Below are 18,232 nucleotides of genomic sequence, written 5' to 3'. Positions count from 1 at the left end.
AGGGAAGCCCTTTAGTCACTCTCTCCTGTTGCCGCCACGTAGGGCTCTGTCCTCTCTTCCTGGACTCCTACAAGAGCCTCCTCAGGCTCCTCCAGCATCCACTCTTGCTCTCCTCCCATCCAGCCTCCACGCTGCAAAAACAGAAGTCAGGCCAAGCCACCCCCCTGTGAGAACACTGCAGTGCTTTTTCACTGTACTTAGAACGTAGTCCTAACCCCTTGCTGTGGCTCACAACCATTGGGTTCTATTTTGAAAAGTCAGAATTGGTAGTGACCTTAGCAAAATATAGAGCACCATTTCCCCCAGCCCACCAAGAAACAGTTAGATTCTGTCAATGCATGATGGTCATTGGTGGCAGGAGCTAGAGTCCCAAGTGCCCAGTGAGGCAGGCAGGTAACATAAGTGAGAAGGTACGAAGCTTGGGAATGAGGTGAATGGTGAACGGGAACACTCCTGTCTTCATCGATAAAGGAGCAGCTGACAGTCACCTAAAGTAGGTTGTTGCATGAGGGAATGTAGGCCTAGATTTGCTGATTGCTTGGAATTTTTTTTAAAGGAAATGCTAAAAATCTGAATTATTATGTAAACCTTCCTAATGTTAAACTAATTCAGCAAATTCAAAAAACTTCAAAGATAAACTGCAAGTCAAACAACAGAACTGCACGTGCAGGGTGTGGACATTGGCCTCCAGTTTGCAACTTTAAAAAAGTATTTTTATTTGAATAATTTCAAACTTATAAATGTTGCAAAAATAAAGAGATCAAGGAATATGTGCCTATGCTTTACCCAGATTCACATATTATTAACTTTTTACCCTGTTTGCTTTACTATTTGATTTTCTCTCTTGCCTTTTCTCTCCTCTTAATCTGTATTTTTTCCTATTAGTTTTATACATCATGGTCCTTTACTGCTAAATACTGAAGTGTGTTTCCTAAGATATTTTTTTAAATAGCTACAATGCCATTACTTCATGACTTTACATCAATACCATACTTTTATCCAATCTATCATCCACATTCCAGTTTCGTCAGTTGATGAAATAATGTCTGCAGTAGCATTTTTCTTCCCCTTGTAGGACAAGATCCATTCTAGGGTCAGATACAGCAGTTAGTTGTCATGTCTCTGTAGCCTTCTTTAATTTGGAACACTTCCACAGTATTTCATTGTCCTTTATGACACTGACGTTTTTTCCCCCAATCTTCTGCTTTAATAATGAAAACTGACATGTATACATACTTTTTCAAAAACAAAAGTGTTAAATATCACTAGCAGGGCAATAAGTTTAAAATTTTTAAAAAATTATGGCTAAATTGCAAACATACAGAAACATAGAGAAAATACTACAATGAACCCCCAGATAACCATCACTCAGATTTAACAGTTATTAAGATTTTGCCACATTTGCATCATATCCCCTTTATTACTATTATTGTTGTTGTTATTGTAGCATTTGGTAGCAACTCACAGATAACACATCAGTTACTCCTACATAGTTCAATATGGATCGACATAAGATTTTTTTTACATAACTGCAATGTCATTAACATCTAGGAAAACTGACGATAATACCTGGCATCATTTCATACCTTGGTCATATTCAGATTTCCCCAATTGTCTCAAAAATGTGTTTTAATATTGATTTCTTCTTCTGGGACTCCAAATGAAGTTTACTCATTGCCTGGGATTGTTAGGTCTCATAAATCTATTTAAATGTAGAATAGTCTCCCTTTCATCCGTTTTATTTTTTTTTTTTTTGGAAATGGAATAACTACTTTATATTTTAAATTTTAATTTAAAAAATTTTTATTGACATATAGTTGGCATATGTTATAGTTTTCAGGTGTATCTCCCATCTTTTTAAAAATTCTTGATCAGTTGCAAAAAGTGAATCACTTTTGTTACCAATCTGAATTTGTGGTATCCTTTAACTTAATCTTCCTCCCCCATATTTCTTATAAATGGATAGTTAGTTCTGGAGCTTGATCAGATGCAGATTTAACATTTGTGGGAGGCTTTCATCAAGGTAGTTCTATGTACTTCCTCTTCCAGCACACTGGGAAGCAACAGTGTTTGGTGGCCTCACTGTGATTAAATCGTTTGGGAATTATCCAGTGCTTTTCTTTTAAACCTTATTTATTTATTTGAAATATAGTTGACATACAGTATTAGTTTCAGGTATGCTACATAGTGATTCAAAATTTTTATAGATTACGCTCCATTTAAAGTTATTATAGGCTTTCCCTGGTGGCGCACTAGTTAAGAATCCGCCTGCCAATGCAGGGGACACGGGTTTGAACCCCGGTCCGGGAAGATCCCACATGCCGCGGAGCAGCTAAGCCCGTGTGCCATGGCCGCTGAGCCTGCGCTCTAGAGCCCGCATGCCACAACTACTGAGCCCGCGTGCTACAGCTACTGAAGCCCGCGCGCCTAGAGCCCATGCTCCTCAACGAGAGAAGCCACCGCAGTGAGAACCTGCGCACCGCAACGAAGAGTAGCCCCCACTCGCTGCAACTAGAGGAAGCCCGCGTGCAGCAACGAAGACCCAACGCCGTCAAAAATTAATTAATTAATTAAAAAATGTAAATAAAGTTATTATAAAATATTGGCTGTATTCCCTGTGCTGTGCATTACATCCTTATAGCTTATTTACTTTATACATAGTAGTATGTACTTCTCAATCCCCTACCCATATCTTGCCCCTCCCCAGTTCGCTCTCCCCACTGGTACCCACTAGTTTGTTCTCTAGATCTGTGAGACTGTTTCTGTTCTGTTATATTCATTTGTCTGTTTTATTTTTCAGATACCACATATGAGTGATAGCATACAGTGTTTGTCTTTGTCTGACTTATTTCACTAAGCACAATACCCTCCAGGTCCATCCGTGTTGTTACACATGGCAGCATTTCATTCTTTTTTGTGGCTGGGTAGATACTGACATTTGTGAAGAATACAGTTATGCCCACACACACCCCTCTCACCTTTAAAAATTTTTTTAATGGGAACATTACGTATTTTCCGGAATGTTGGTGGTTTCCTCATGATTAAGTCAAGGTTCTTCTGCAGCTTCTGGTCAAATAAATGGTTTTATTTTGTGTAAGAGAGCTATTTACTGGCATGCATCTGTAAGAGAGCTGTTTATTAGTATTGATATGTGAGGGAAGTAGATTGAGGTTCCTTGAAGACAGTTGAGAAGTTGAAGCTATTGGGGTTCTTGCCAGGACAAGTCTGGGAGCCACCTTCAGTTGACAGCTGGTGCTGTTATTTACACTTACGTTTCTCTAGGTATCTTTCTGTTCAGCTTGCTTCCTTATTTACTTATTTTTAGGTAGTCATTTTGAAGAAGTGGTAAGATAGTTTGGAATTTTATTCATAAGTTAGCCTTGCCATTTTCCAGATCCAGAATGACACCATTTCAAGGAATCTCATTTGCTAGTCCAGAAAAATGATAATACCAAGCAGGAGAGTTTATTTCTGACTTAAGGTGGAAGTAGAAATAATAGTTCTTGAATCGCTATTGTTACCTGACTATGAGACCCAAATCCAAAACCTGTTTTATTTTTGAAACTGGTATCATTGACTAAGAAATGATTTTTCTTTGCAGCGGAGAAGAATTAGAATGTAACCTGAAAGATCTTAGGCCAGCAACCGATTATCATGTGAGGTGAGTATTGGGGAATTCAGATTGCTGAAATAAATAATATGCTCCTTTTTAAAAGTGTTTGGTTAACAGCACTTGCCTAACTAAAAGTGTCAGTACCTTTGCTCATCGGCCATTCCTTGATGTCCTACACTTGAGAGCATAGAGATTGGGAGTCCACAGATGTGCTTCTGGTAATAGAAAAGTAGATGATACCCTGAACAGAATTTAAAAATTATTTTTGCGAAGTAATTTTTATTTTACGTAGTCTCCTAAGATCCGTTGGAATGCGTGGTTTAATATATAATATTTTTTTCTATAAAGCAGTCATTTTTTACCATGGGTATGTCAGTTATTATAGACCTTCCATGTAAACTATATGTTCAGCCAATATGACTAAATAAAGTCCTCCCCATGTTTCAAGTTTGGACCTAAAAGGCAATACGTTTTGAAGTAAGTAATGCAAATATCAAAATTATCTCTAGCAAGAGCTAATGCAGTTTTTCAAAACAACTCACATAGTTTGCTACCGAGTCTGAACTCTCTACCATGACTGCTCTGGAAGGCAGGGCTAGCTGATCTCAGGGAGAGACCCGGCCAACCACAGACGTGCGAGGACGAAAGTATCATCTAAATGTTTACAGAGCTCATTTGATTACTCAAAGATACATCCATACATCCATCTGCAAACAGGCAGATTTTTAAATCTGAATGTGATCCATAATATCGTTTAAATTTTCATTTTAATTTAAACTTTCATTTTATTTAATTTTTAATTTGATCAGAAATTCTCATTTTATCTAATAGGGTGAACAACAACAAATTCTCCTTTCTTCAATTATATATGTGTATATCAAGATTATGTAATAAAATTGCAACCATCAAGCACACACCCTTTATTACACTTTCCAAAGGTTAATTCACACCACACGTTCCCTCTGTGGTGGAGTAGAGGCAGGGTAGCCTAGCAGGAAGAGCATATGTTAATTATTAGGCAGCTTGAGGTCTAGTCTGGTTCTGCCCATCAATTGACTGTTTTAACTTTGGTCAATCACAGAGAATCCATGCCACAATTTTCTCGGTAACAAAAGTAAGGAAAGTAGGGGTGTGTTTAGATTATAATATCTTATTAGCTGCACAAGTGTTTAAAACTATGTTTAAAGCAATACATAAAAGAGCAAGGTTTTTACATTCAGTCATAAAGTGTATATCTGCTTAGCTGTTGTTTTGTTTAGATGAACTCTATTGCAACCATCTTTTCCTATTTGAATCAAAACTTTTGGATTTTGAGTGAATTAGCTTTAGCCCAAACTTATTGAACTTTTCACACCGTCTGTACAAACAAAAAGATTTGTATGACTTGTGAAGCTGAGATAATAGTTTAACCATTCTTTGAAATGGTCGATTTAACAACAAACCAGAAAATGTAACACCATATAGGTAGTCCTGTAAATGTTCTCCATTAGACATTGTTAACATGTGTTTCCTTTTTTCTCTTTTAATGTTCATTGTCGCTGCTTTACTAAAGGTTTACTTTATTAATTTTCTGCTCATCCATGAGTTGACAATAACTTTTAAAAAAATTTTAAATGTCACAGTCTGCCCTTTATTTACTGTCCTATCTGTTGTGTTGCCCTTTGTATCTTTTCAATGCCTCTTACAAAGGGTAAACTTGAGAATACTTGCTCATTAATTCTTTTTATGTATCTTATGAACACCTTAAACTTATGGGCAGATAAAAGGAATAATTAATGGATTCCCCAAAAGACATAGGAGCATGAGGTAGTTACCATCTAGAGGCCTTGGATCCAAGACTTCCTCCTAACACATCGGGGATCCCACCCTTGTGACATATTTGACACTTGTGTGACACCACACATAAAGAGCCTAAGGCACCACCAGCTGTTATTTGGTCTAGTGCTCTGCTGGCTAGAGAGATGGAAAATTCTCCATCTCTTTGATCCTGATCTCTTTACTTTTTTATACAGCAGGTTCTCATTAGTTATCTATTTTATACACATCAGTGTATACATGTCAATCACAATCTCACAATTCATACCACCACCACCACCACCACCACCCGGCCCGCTGCTTTCCCCCCTTGTTGTCCATACGTTTGTTCTCTACATCTGTGTCTATTTCTGGCTTGCACACCTGTTCATTTGTATCATTTTTCTAGATTCCACATATATGAATTTATATATTTGTTTTTCTCTTTCTGACTCACTTCACTCTGTATGACAGTCTCTAGGTCCATCCACGTCTCTACAAATGACCCAATTTCGTTCCTTTTTATGGCTGAGTAATATTCCATCGTATATATGCACCACATCTTCTTTATCCATTCGTCTGCTGATGGGCATTTAGGTTGCTTCCATGACCTGGCTATCGTAAACAGTGCTGCAGTGAACATCAGGGTGCATGTGTCTTTTTGTTTTTTCCACATCTTTATTGGAGTATAAATGCTTTACAATGTTGTGTTAGTTTCTACTGTACAACAAAGTAAATCAGCTATATGTATACATATATCCCCATGTCCCCTCCCTCTTGAGCCTCCCTCCCCCCACCCTCCCTATCCCACCCCTCTAGGTCATCACAAAGCACCAAGCTGATCTCCCTGTGCTATGCGGCTGCTTCCCACTAGCCATCCATTTTACATTTGGTAGTGTATATATGTCAGTGCTACTCTCTCACTTCATCCAAGCTTCCCCTTCACCCCTGTACCCTCAACTCCGTTCTCCACGTCTGCGTCTTTATTACTGCCCTGCCACTAGGTTTATCAGTACCACTTGTTAAAATGTCATATATATGTATTAGCCAACGGTATTTGTTTTTCTCTTTCTGACTTCACTGTGTATGACAGATTCTAGGTCCATCCACCTGACTACAAATAACTCAATTTCGTTCCTTTTTATGGCTGAGTAATATTCAATTGTACATATGTGCCACACCTTCTTTATCTAGTCATCTGTTGATGGATATTTAGGTTGCTTCCATGTCTGGCTCTTGTAAATAGTGCTGCAATGAACATTGTTGTATGTATATCTTTTTGAATTATGGTTTTCTCAGCGTATATGCCCAGTAGTGGGATTGCTAGGTTATACGGTAATTCTATTTTTAGTTTTTTAAGGAATCTCCATACTGTTCTCCATAGTGGCTGTATCAATTTACATTCCCACCAACAGTGCAAGAGGGTTCCCTTTTCTGCACATCCTCTCCAGCATTTGTTGTTTGTAGAGTTTCTGATGATACCCATTCTAACCGGTGTGAGGTAATACCTCATTGTAGTTTTGATTTGCATTTCTCTAATGATTAGTGATGTTGAGCAGGTTTCATGTCCCTCTTGGCCAACTGTATGTCTTCTTTGGAGAAATGTCTATTTAGGTCTTCTGCCTATTTCTTGATTGGGTTGTTTGTTTTTTTTTTATATTGAGCTGCATGAGCTGTGTATGTATTTTGGAGGTTAATCCTTTGTCCGTTGATTTGTTTGCAAATATTTTCTCCCATTCTGAGTTTCCTTTAGTTTCCTTTGCTGTGCAAAAGCTTTTAAGTTTCATTACGTCCCATTTGTTTATTTATGTTTTTATTTCCGTTACTCTAGGGGGTGAGTCAAAAAAGATCTTGCTGTGATTTATGTCAGAGTGTTCTTCCTGTGTTTACTGCTAAGAGTTTTATAGTGTCCGGTCTTACATTTAGGTCTTTAATCCATTTTGGGTTTATTTTTGTATATGGTATTAGGGAGTGTTCTAACTTCATTCTTTTACATGTAGCTGTCCAGTTTTCCCAGCACCGTTTATTGAAGAGACTGTCTTTTCTCCATTGTATATCCTTACCTCCTTTGTCATAGATTAGTTGGCCATAGCTGTGTGGGTTTATCTCTGGGCTTTCTATCCTCTTCTGTTGATCTGTATTTCTGTTTTTGTGCCAGTACCATATTGTCTTGATTACTGTAGCTTTGTAGTATAGTCTGAAGTCAGGGAGTCTGATTCCTACACCTCCCTTTTTTTCCCTCAAGATTGCTTTGGCTATTTGGGGTCTTTTGTGTCTCCATACAAATTTTAAGGTTTTTTGTTCTAGTTCTGTAAGATATGCCATTGGTAATTTGATAGGGATTGCATTGAACCTGTAGATTGCTTTGTGTAGTATAGTCATTTTCACAATATTCATTCTTCCAATCCACGAACATGGTATATCTCTCCATCTGTTTGTGTCATCTTTGATTTCTTTCACCAGTGTCGTATAATTTTCTTAGTACAGGTCTTTTACCCCCTTAAGTAGGTTTATTCCTAGGTATTTTATTCTTTTTGTTGCAGTGGTGAATGGGATTGTTTCCTTAATTTCTTTCTGATCTTTTGTTGTTAGTGTATAGGGATGCAAGACATTTCTGTGCATTAATTTTGTATCCTGCTACTTTACCAGATTTATTGATTAGCTCTTGTAGTTTTCTGGTGGCATCGTTAGGATTTTCTATGTATAGTATCATGTCATCTGCAAACAGTGACAGTTTTACTTCTTCTTTTTCAATTTGGATTCCTTTTATTCCTTTTTCTTCTCTGATTGCCATGGCTAAAACTTCCAGAACTACGTAGAATAATAGTGGCAAGAGTGGCCATCCTTGTCTTGTTCCTGATCTTAGAGGAAATGCTTTCAGTTTTTCACCATTGAGAATGATGTTTGCTGTGGGTTTGTCATATACACGCTTTATTATGTTGAGGTAGGTTCCCTCTATGACCACTTTCTGGAGAGTTTTTTTTCTTTTCCTGCGGTACGCGGGCCTCTCACCGCTGCGGCCCCTCCCACCGCGGAGCACAGGACCCGGACGCGCAGGCCCAGCGGCCATGGCCCACGGGCCCAGCCGCTCCGCGGCATGTAGGATCCTCCCGGACCAGGGCACGAACCCGTGTCCCCTGAATCAGCAGGCGGACTCCCAACCACTGCGCCACCAGGGAAGCCCTCTGGAGAGTTTTTATCATAAATTGGTGTTGACTTTTGTCAGGAGGTTTTTCTTCATCTATTGAGATGATCATACGGTTTTTATTCTTCAATTTGTTAATATGGTGTATCACATTGATTTGCATATATTGAAGATTCCTTGCGTCCCTGGGATAAATCCCACTTGATCATGGTGTATGATCCTTTTAATGTGTTGTTGGATTCTGTTTGCTAGTATTTTGTTGAGGACTTTTGCATCTATATTCATCAGTGATATTGGTCTGTAATTTTCTTTTTTTGTAGTATCTTTGTCTGGTTTTGGTATCAGGGTGATGGTGGCCTTGTAGAATGAGTTTGGGAGTGCTCCTTCCTCTGCGATTTTTTGGAAGAGTTCGAGAAGGATGGGTGTTAGCTCTTCTCTAAATGTTTGATAGCATTCACCTGTGAAGCCATCTGGTCCTGGACTTTTGTTTGTTGGAAGATTTTTAATCACAGTTTCAATTTCATTACTTGTGATTGTTCTGTTCATATTTTCTGTTTCTTCCTGGTTCAGTCTTTGAAGGTTATACCTTTCTAAGAATTTGTCCATTTCTTCCAGGTTGTCCATTTTATTGGCATAGAGTTGCTTGTAGTAGTCTCTCAGGATGCTTTGTATTTCTGTGGTGTCTGTTGTAACTTCTCCTTTTTCATTTCTAATTTTATTGATTTGAGTCCTCTCCCTCTTTTTCTTGATGAGTCCAGCTAAAGGTTTATCAATTTTGTTTATCTTCTCAAAGAACCAGCTTTCAGTTTTATTGATCTTTGTTATTGTTTTCTTTGTTTCTTTTTCATTTATTTCTTCTCTGATCTTTATGATTTCTTTCCCTCTGCTAACTTTGGGTTTTGTTTGTTCTTCTTTCTCTAGTTCCTTTAGGTGTAACATTAGATTGTTTATTTGAGATTTTTCTTGTTTCTTGAGGTAGGATTGTATTGCTATAAACTTCCCTCTTAGAACTGCTTTTGCTGCATCCCACAGGTTTTAGATCATCGTGTTTTCATTGTCATTTGTCTCTAAGTATTTTTATTTCCTCTTTGATTTCTTCAGTGATTTCTTGGTTATTTAGTAACATATTGTTTAGCCTCCATGTGTTTGTGTTTTTTACGTTTTTCTCCCCTGTAATTTATTTCTAATCTCACAGCATTGTGGTCAGAAAAGATGCTTGATATGATTTCAGTTTTCTTAAATTTACCGAGACTTCATTTGTGACCCAAGATGTGATCTATCCTGGAGAATGTTTTGTGTGCACTTGAAAAGAAAGTGTGTTTTGTTGTTTTCGGATGGAATGTCCTATAAATATCAATTAAATCTATCCTGGTCTGTTGTGTCATTTAAAGCTTGAGTTTCCTTATTAATTTTCTGTCTTGATGATCTGTCCATTGGTATAAGTGAGGTGTTAAATTCCCCCACTGTTACTGTGTTACTGTCGATTTCCTCTTTTGTAGCTGTTAGCAGTTGCCTTATGTATTGAGGTACTCCTATGTTGGGTGTGTGTGTATTTATAATTGTTGTATCTTCTTCTTGGATTGATCCCTTGATCATTATGTCGTGTCCTTCCTTGTCTCTTGTAACATTATTTTAAAGTCTGTTTTATCTGATATGAGTATTGCTACTCCCACTTTCTTTTGATTTCCATTTGCATGGAATATCTTTTTTCATCCCCTCACTTTCAGTCTGTATGTGTCCCCAGGTCTGAAGTGGGTCTCTTGTAGACAGCACATCTATGGGTCTTATTTTTGGTTGGAACATTTAATCCATTCACGTTTAAGGTAATTATTGATATGTATGTTCCTATTACCATTTTCTTAATTGTTTTGGGTTTGTTTTTGTAGGTCATTTTCTTCTCTTGTGTTTCCCACTTAGAGAAGTTCCTTTAGCATTTGCTGTAGAGCTGGTCTGGTGGTGCTGAATTCTCTAGCTTTTGCTTGTCTGTAAAGCTTTTGATTTCTCCGTTGAATCTGAATGAGGTCCTCGCTGGGTAGAGTAATCTTGGTTGTAGGTTCTTCCCTTTCATCACTTTAAATATGTCATGCTACTCCCTTCTGGCTTGTAGAGTTTCTGCTGAGAAATCAGCTGTTAACCTTATGGGAGTTCCCTTGTATGTTATTTGTCATTTTTCCCTTGTTGCTTTTAATGATTTTTCTTTGTCTTTAATTTTTGTCAGTTTGATTACTTTGTGTCTCGGCATGTTTCTCCATGGGTTTATCCTGTGTGGGACTCTCTGCGCTTCCTGGACTTGGGTGGCTATTTTCTTTCCCATGTTAGGGATGTTTTTGACTATAATCTCTTCAAATATTTTCTCAGGTCCTTTCTCTTTTCTCCTTCTGGGACACATTATAGACGTGAATGTTGGTGTGTTTAACGTGGCCCCAGAGGTCTCTTAGGCTGTCTTCATTTCTTTTCATTCTTTTTTCTTTATTCTGTTCCGCAGCAGTGTATTCCACCATTCTGTCTTCCAGGTCATTTATCCGTTCTTCTGCCTCAGTTATTCTGCTATTCATTCCTTCTAGTCTATTTTTCATTTCAGTTATTGTATTGTTCATCTCTGTTTGTTTGTTCTTTAATTCTTCTAGGTCTTTGTTAAACATTTCTGACATCTTCTTGATCTTCGCCTCCATTCTTTTTCCGAGGTCCTGGATCATCTTCACTATCATTATTCTGAATTCTTTTTTCTGGAAGGTTGCCTATCTCCACTTCATTTAGTTGTTTTTCTGGGTTTTATCTTGTTCCTTCATCTGGTACATAGTCCCCAGCCTTTTCATTTTGTCTGTCTTTCAATGTGGTTTTTGTTCCACAGGCTGCAGGATTGTACTTATTCTTGCTTCTGCTGTCTGCCCTCTGGTGGATGAGGCTATCAAAGAGGCTTGTGCAAGCTTCCTGCTGGGAGGGAGTGGTGGTGGGTAGAGCTGGGTTTTGCTCTGGTGGGCAGAGCTCAGTGAAACTTTAATCCACTTGTCTGCTGTTGGGTGGGGCTAAGTTCCCTCCCTGTTGGTTGTTTGGCCTGAGGCGACCCAGCACTGGAGTCTTCAGGCCCTTTGGTGGGGCCAGTGGTGGACTCTGGGAGGGCTTAAGCCAAGGAGTACTTCCCAGAACTTCTGCTGCCAGTGTCCTTGTCCCCACGGTGAGCCAGAGCCACCCCCTGCCTCTGCAGGATACCCTCCAACACTAGCAGGTAAGTCTTGTTCAGTCTCCTGTGGGGTCACTACTCCTTTCCCCTGGGTCCTGATGCACACACTCCTTTGCGTGTGCCGTCCAAGAGTGGAGTCTCTCTTTCCCCCGGTCCTGTTGAAGTCCTGTAATGAAATCCCTATAGCCTTCAAAGTCTGATTCTCTGGGAATTCCTCCTCCCCTTGCCAGACCCCCAGCTTGGGAAGCCTGATGTGGGGCTCAGAACCTTCACTCTAGTGGGTGGACTCCTGTGGTATAATTGTTCTCCAGTTTGTGAGTCACCCACCCAGCGGTTATGACTTTATTGTGATTGCACCCCTCCTGCCATCTCATTGCGACTTCTCCTTTGTCTTTGGATGTGGGGTATCTTTTTTGGTGAGTTCCAGTGTCTTCCTGTCAATGATTGTTCGGCAGTTACTTGTGATTCCGGTGCTCTCTCAAGAGGGAGTGAGCGTATGTCCTTCTATTGCGCCATCTTCTAGAACACATCGCTTTTAGTATTTTTAAAACATTCTTTCCTAAGAAAAATGTCTACATACAGTCCCAATTGTAGTTACTTTGCTCTGGCTCTTCCACAGTCCATATAGATCATTCATTCCCTTTCCCTATACAGCCTTTCATTTTTCAAGCTAGAGAATACTCTTAACACTTCCAGCCCCTACGTAGAGTCAGTCTCTTCTGCCTTGAATTGCTTTGGGAGGCACCTTGATGACATATTAGGCAGACCTTGGAATTTGGAATTAATGACTCAGGCACTTACTGAGGTTATGTGATTAGGCAAGCCATGTAAGCTTCAATGTCCTTGTTTTCTCATTCATAAAATGAGGATAATAACTATACCAGCCTCAGAAAGATGGTGTGAGAGCAAATGAAATATATGTGCAAATCTATTATAAATCTGTAACACCTATAAATGTTGTTTTGTTTGTTTTGTTTTTCCAAAATGGTTGCAGATTTTCCACACTAATAATAAAAAGGACTTCATGATGAAGTTTGACCATACCACTCATTATTTTATTGAGATAAAGATGTATCATAATTGGAGCTGAAAAAAGCAGAGCAAAAATTTCTTTTTATGATGCAGTTAACATTCTCAAAATCTTAGTTCCAGGAATGTAAGCTTTTATCAACACAGTAGCCTCAAATATAATTTTAAATTTAATAGTCACCTATAAGGCCTTGAAAAGCTACATGGAAATATTTCCTAACTTTTCCACAACAGAAGCTCCAAACGAATTCCATTACTGTACAGCTGCAAAATGAACAATTATATTTATTACCGTTTTCATTTATTTGTACATTACCAATTTAGAAAGTGTCGCCTTATAGGAAGCCTGGAGAGCCAGTGATGAAAACAGGTGTTTCTTTTAGCAGTGTCAAGCAGGCTGTATTCTCCTTCTAGTTGTTAATAGTGCACATTTTGACAAAGGCCTGCAGAAGTCTCTGTTCAAATCACTCTTCTGTAGAGTGAAAGGTTTCTTTCTCAGCTCAGGTACTGACATCTCACCTAGGGCTCCTTTCTTGTTGCTTTTGGTTTTGCTATTCTGATTTCATCCCCTTCACATTGCTTGCTTGATATCTTTATGGAATTCTTTTTCTCATTTTCAGTTTTTTCCTCCCTCATGTTAGTGAGTATTGTCAGAGTTCACCAGTCAGATACACAACCATACACAACCACAGCCTCTCAGTCATGGAGTTCTGTCATTGAACTGTATAGTGCTTGGCATCAGTTCCTAGGCAAGAAGAGTTCTTGAATTCTACTTGCCATCACCTCACTGTTATTGGGAATAATTTATTAACAGACCAGTGGCATCCTTGAGATGGTGCTATAGGTTATGTGTCTGTAGCTGTTCAGATTGGCGCTTGCTATGCCCTTTAGTCCAAATTCCACATTGAAAATTGTATCCTGAGACATTTCAGGTTTTAAAGATTATTTTCCTCACTTTTTGTTATGTATTTTCGTGTCATTGTTCCACATCTCTCCGACCACTTTTTTTTTTCTCCTAGTGATTGAGGAAAGTAATTCATCAATAATTCCTCTATTATGCTGATTTAAAAAATTTAGGTGTTGGGTCCTGGGTTATTTTTATTAAAGTCATCATTTTTATATTAGTTTCCCAGTTCTTACACAGATTGCTTTTTTTGGTTTAATGTTGGTTGAATGTTTAAAAGGAATCAATTTGTAATTGTCAAAGTGTATTTATTCAGTGTTTCCATATAGGGTATTTTGTTATGGAATGACGCGACCAATGCAGAATCTCCTCTGTGTGTGTGTGTTGAGGAAGAGAGAGGGATGAGAAAAATCCAGCACATACATACATACAAATAAATAACATTCTGTTTTATAATACTTAGGCATAAGTATGTAACTTTACAATCACAAACATTTATATATTCATTTATTTATACACATACAAAGAAAAGCATATTCCTCTTTTTTTTTTTTTTTTTTTTTTTTTTTTTTGCGGTACGCGGGCCTCTCACTGCTGCGGCCTCTCCTCCTGCCGCGGAGCACAGGCTCCGGACACACAGGCCCAGCGGCCGTGGCTCATGGGCCCAGCCGCTCCGCGGCACGTGGGATCCTCCTGGACCAGGGCATGAAGCCACGCCCCCTGCATGGGCAGGCGGACCCTCAACCACTGCGCCACCAGGGAAGCCCACATATTCCTCTTTTAATTGGTAGTTTTATAATTAATAGTCGCATTGAAACAATCATTTTACTGTGGGAGTCAAGAATTTATATTTTCATCAATGATAGGATAATCAGGAATTTGAGTGTTGGAATGGATAGCAATTTCAATGCAGAATTTGAGGCCGTTTTCCAGTCATTGTCATAAACAATTTGGCAAAGAGGTTGCCGAGAGATGATATCATGTAATAACATTTCCCAGAAAAATTATGTGATGAAACAATTCCAAAAATATGTGGTTGACCAGCTCAGTGTGGAGTTATGAAATAGGTGTTATTTTATTTTTTTAACATCTTTATTGGAGTATAATTGCTTTACAATGGTGTGTTAGTTTCTGCTTTATAACAAAGTGAATAAGCTATACGTACGCTTATATCCCCATATCCTCTCCCTCTTGCGTCTCCCTCCCACCCTCCCTATCCCACCCCTCTAGGTGGTCACAAAGCACCGAGCTGATCTCCCTGTGCTAGGCAGCTGCTTCCCACTAGCTATCTATTTTATATTTTGTAGTTTATATGTGTCCATGCCACTCTCTCACTTCCTCCCAGCTTACCCTTCCCCCTCCCCGTGTCCTCAAGTCCATTCTCTACATCTGCGTCTTTATTCCTGTCCTGCACCTAGGTTCCTCAGAACCATTTTTTTTTTGGTTCCATATATATGTGTTAGCATACGGTATTTGTTTTTCTCTTTCTGACTTATTTCACTCTGCATGACAGACTTTAGGTCCATTCACGAAATAGGTGTTATTGACTAGGAATTGCAGCTCCTGGTATGTTACAGACGTGCTGGAGGAAAGGGGAGGCAAATTTCTGAAATTCTTGGAGCACCTGTTCCATACACATTTAGTTGGTACTTAAACTGAAACAAATGTGCAAACCCAACACAAGATTAGTTATATCCTTAGAAAAGTGTATTCCTCTTTGCTGGTATAAATGCTAAAAGAGCTGAATTGTTTGCTGATATATTTAACTTAGGACACTCGTCCTACTCCACAGATCTTCCTGTCACATCGTGGTATTTAGAGAAAACACATCACCATCATGTGAGAAACATGATTGCAACATTCTTCAAAATGTAATGTCATTTACAGAGACTTTTCTGTGAAAATTACTGGTAAAAGCGGAGCAGGTAGTTATCACAGTTATTAGTTGCTGTCTATTTACTGAACAATTTGAATTGACAGATGTAATCATGAGGTACTTAGATATCATGTCAAGTTTTAGGTACTGAGTGCAGCACATTTATATTGCCACGTAAAATAGATCTTGTTTCCTTTGCAGACAGACTTTTTACAAGTGCAGAGCATTGACTCCTCATTTAGACAGACTATAACATTCTCTGAGTTTAAAGACAAGGGCACTAACTCCTGCCGACCCGTACAACTGTCCATCCTCAAGTACCCCAGATTTTTACTTGTGCTATCAGGTTCCTTCATTCCTACTGTCATCCTCCCAACCTGGCTGTCAGGAGCCTCCTTCTCTCGTGTTTCTCTAGCCCGATAAGTATGGATTTGTGACTCCAAGAATCTCATTGAAAAGAAAGAATGAACTTGACTGAGTCCAGCTCTCCCCAGATAACTAACTGTGGTCTGCTAGTCCTTGGCAGGCTCTTTCCCTACCTCCTTTCCTCTGCTCTGTTACCCAGTGGATTTTTGGTGCTGACTTTTTGTGGATATTTAGGACTTGGTCTGTCTGAGTATAGTCTGAATTCATAAGCAAATGCCTAGTGACTGCAACATGAGATACCTCCTGGGAAGGGAAGGGGGGAAAGAGGATTGGGTAAAAGGCAGCGAAAAAGCAATCTCAATTCCAGGGAGCAGTAGGGAGTGGTGGGGACTCAACTGGACAGCACCTGCCCATCTAAAGGGGGAGCTGCTCTCAATTTCATTTAATTCCCGTCATTCAGGTCTGCAGCTCAGTGTTGCTAGAACTTCTGGTTTTTAAGAGAAGGCAGAGGTTCATTTTTTGAAACGAGAGATCTCCATTTTTTTCAGCATTGGCTTAATTTTTAACTTTGTGTTTCTGAAGATTTCAGTTATAGTCAAAAGTGGACAGTAATGTAATGAACTCTCATATACCCACCACCCAACTTTTTATTTCCTTGGTGCCTTCTCCTATGCCCTCCCCCAACAGTTATTTTGAAGTAAAGTCCAGACATCATATTATTTCACCTGTGAACCACATTACCATCATCACACACCCCATGCCCATCCAAAATAAACAAAAATGGTAAATTCCTTCATGTCTTTAAAATCCAGACACTGTTCCCATTTCCTCAACTGTCCTAAAAATGAAGGTTTTATTTCTTCAGTTTGTTGTAATTGGAATTCAGATGTGGTTTGAGTATTGTGTTTGGCTTATAGCTCTTAAATTTCTTTTAAGCTATAGGTTTTCCCTCCATCCCTTTTTTCTCTTCTTGCAATTTATTTGTTGGAATAAATTTTTTTTTTGTCCTGTAGACTTTTCCACACTGTGAATTAGCCTGATTGTATCCTGTAGTATTGCTTAATAATGTTCTCTCCATGTTTCCTATAAAGCAGTGAAGAGGCTTAATCAGATACAGGTTCAGTTTTTCTGGCAGGGATTTTATAGATAGTGGCATGGTCTCTCATTAGGAGTGCATGTCTCTTTTTTGGTGATCGTTGCCTATGTCCTTTAATTCATAGGTGGCGGTAATATTTTAAAACACTATATTCCTTCCCTCCCCCCACACGTATTTTGGGCAAAATACAGTCAATAAGCCATAAGTTGGAGAATTCAACTGATCTGTTAAAGTTCAGGCTGGAACCCTGCCCATGCCTGGAACATTCTGTGATTCATTTTTAAGTAACTTAACTCCCAGTGAACCTGTCCTGATACACGGAAATGATCTTGCCAACTCTCCTGTTTCATTTTCTGTTACCATGTTCCTACTTACAGTGAATGCAAAAAGGAGCATTTCCGTCATCAGGTTGGGTGAAGAGCATCCTAATGAAAGGTATCTTTTGTTTGGATCAAATATCATGGTGTCCTCCCCTAAGGCAAACAAGTCAAATATCCAGTAAATATGTATTTTACCTTTTAGAATGGAAGGTAGGCATGTCTGTTAGGACTTTTGACTTGCATGGCCTCTATAAATTTTTTGTGGTGGACTTCAGGTGTATGATTTTTAAAATCCTTTCTCCTCAGTTAGGTCCTATTTTCCATAATGTTATCTGTAGCTGTTATTTATTCATTGGGTAGAGTGAGGGGAAGTGGATTGCAGGATGAATAGGACAGTAGGGAATATAGTATAGCAGTTAGATCTCCATGACTGAGTACAATTGATGCAACTTTCTAGCTGTGTAGCTTTGGGAAATTTACTTCACCTCTCTAGTCTGAGTGTTCTTCTGTCTTTAATGGCAGCTCATAAAGAGTTGTTAAGAATTAAGGACTTGATGTACTTACAAATTCTGAATAGCTTAATCCATGCATCTTTTTTAGGCAGCAAAGATTCCTTTGTTGTCTTTTTAAAAGAGTATGTTTTCAAGTTTTTTTTTTAATGCCCAATATTTAAAAAATGAAAAAGTAGAAAAGAAGATGGTAAAAATCAGCATAATCCTATTTTGTGCTATTTGAAAGGAGTGTAGTTTTATAATAGTGTGTTATATGCTTCTTTTTTCACAGCTTCTCTGGAGAAATCAGGTCCATATGTTGAGTATCGAGCCAGGCATTTTAATGTGCAGAATGCACACCCTTAATCTTGGCTCCAGGTGTAAGAGTTAGATGTTCACATGGATAAACTGTACCTG

The 18,232-nt window shown here is 38.8% G+C and overlaps 1 protein-coding gene across 7 annotated transcripts in view; it reads left to right on the top strand.

The window, feature by feature from the left end:
• The window catches only part of FNDC3B (fibronectin type III domain containing 3B), a 356,837-nt gene that overhangs the window by 254,887 nt on the left and 83,718 nt on the right, over positions 1-18,232 (top strand). For all 7 annotated transcript variants that reach the window (XM_089910834.1, XM_089910832.1, XM_022572178.2 and 4 more), the window contains exon 9: positions 3,602-3,661. In XM_089910834.1, the coding sequence (XP_089766960.1) occupies positions 3,602-3,661 (60 nt within the window). The remainder of the gene's footprint in view (positions 1-3,601; positions 3,662-18,232) is intronic.

This window comes from Delphinapterus leucas, chromosome 4, assembly GCF_059928025.1.
Source record: "Delphinapterus leucas isolate spDelLeu-1000000601 "Yukka" chromosome 4, BTC_Dleu_Yukka2, whole genome shotgun sequence".
In the NCBI taxonomy this organism is placed as follows: Eukaryota; Metazoa; Chordata; class Mammalia; order Artiodactyla; family Monodontidae; genus Delphinapterus; species Delphinapterus leucas.
Note: the sequence above shows the minus strand (reverse complement) of the source record. Positions and strands in the feature narration are given on the sequence as shown.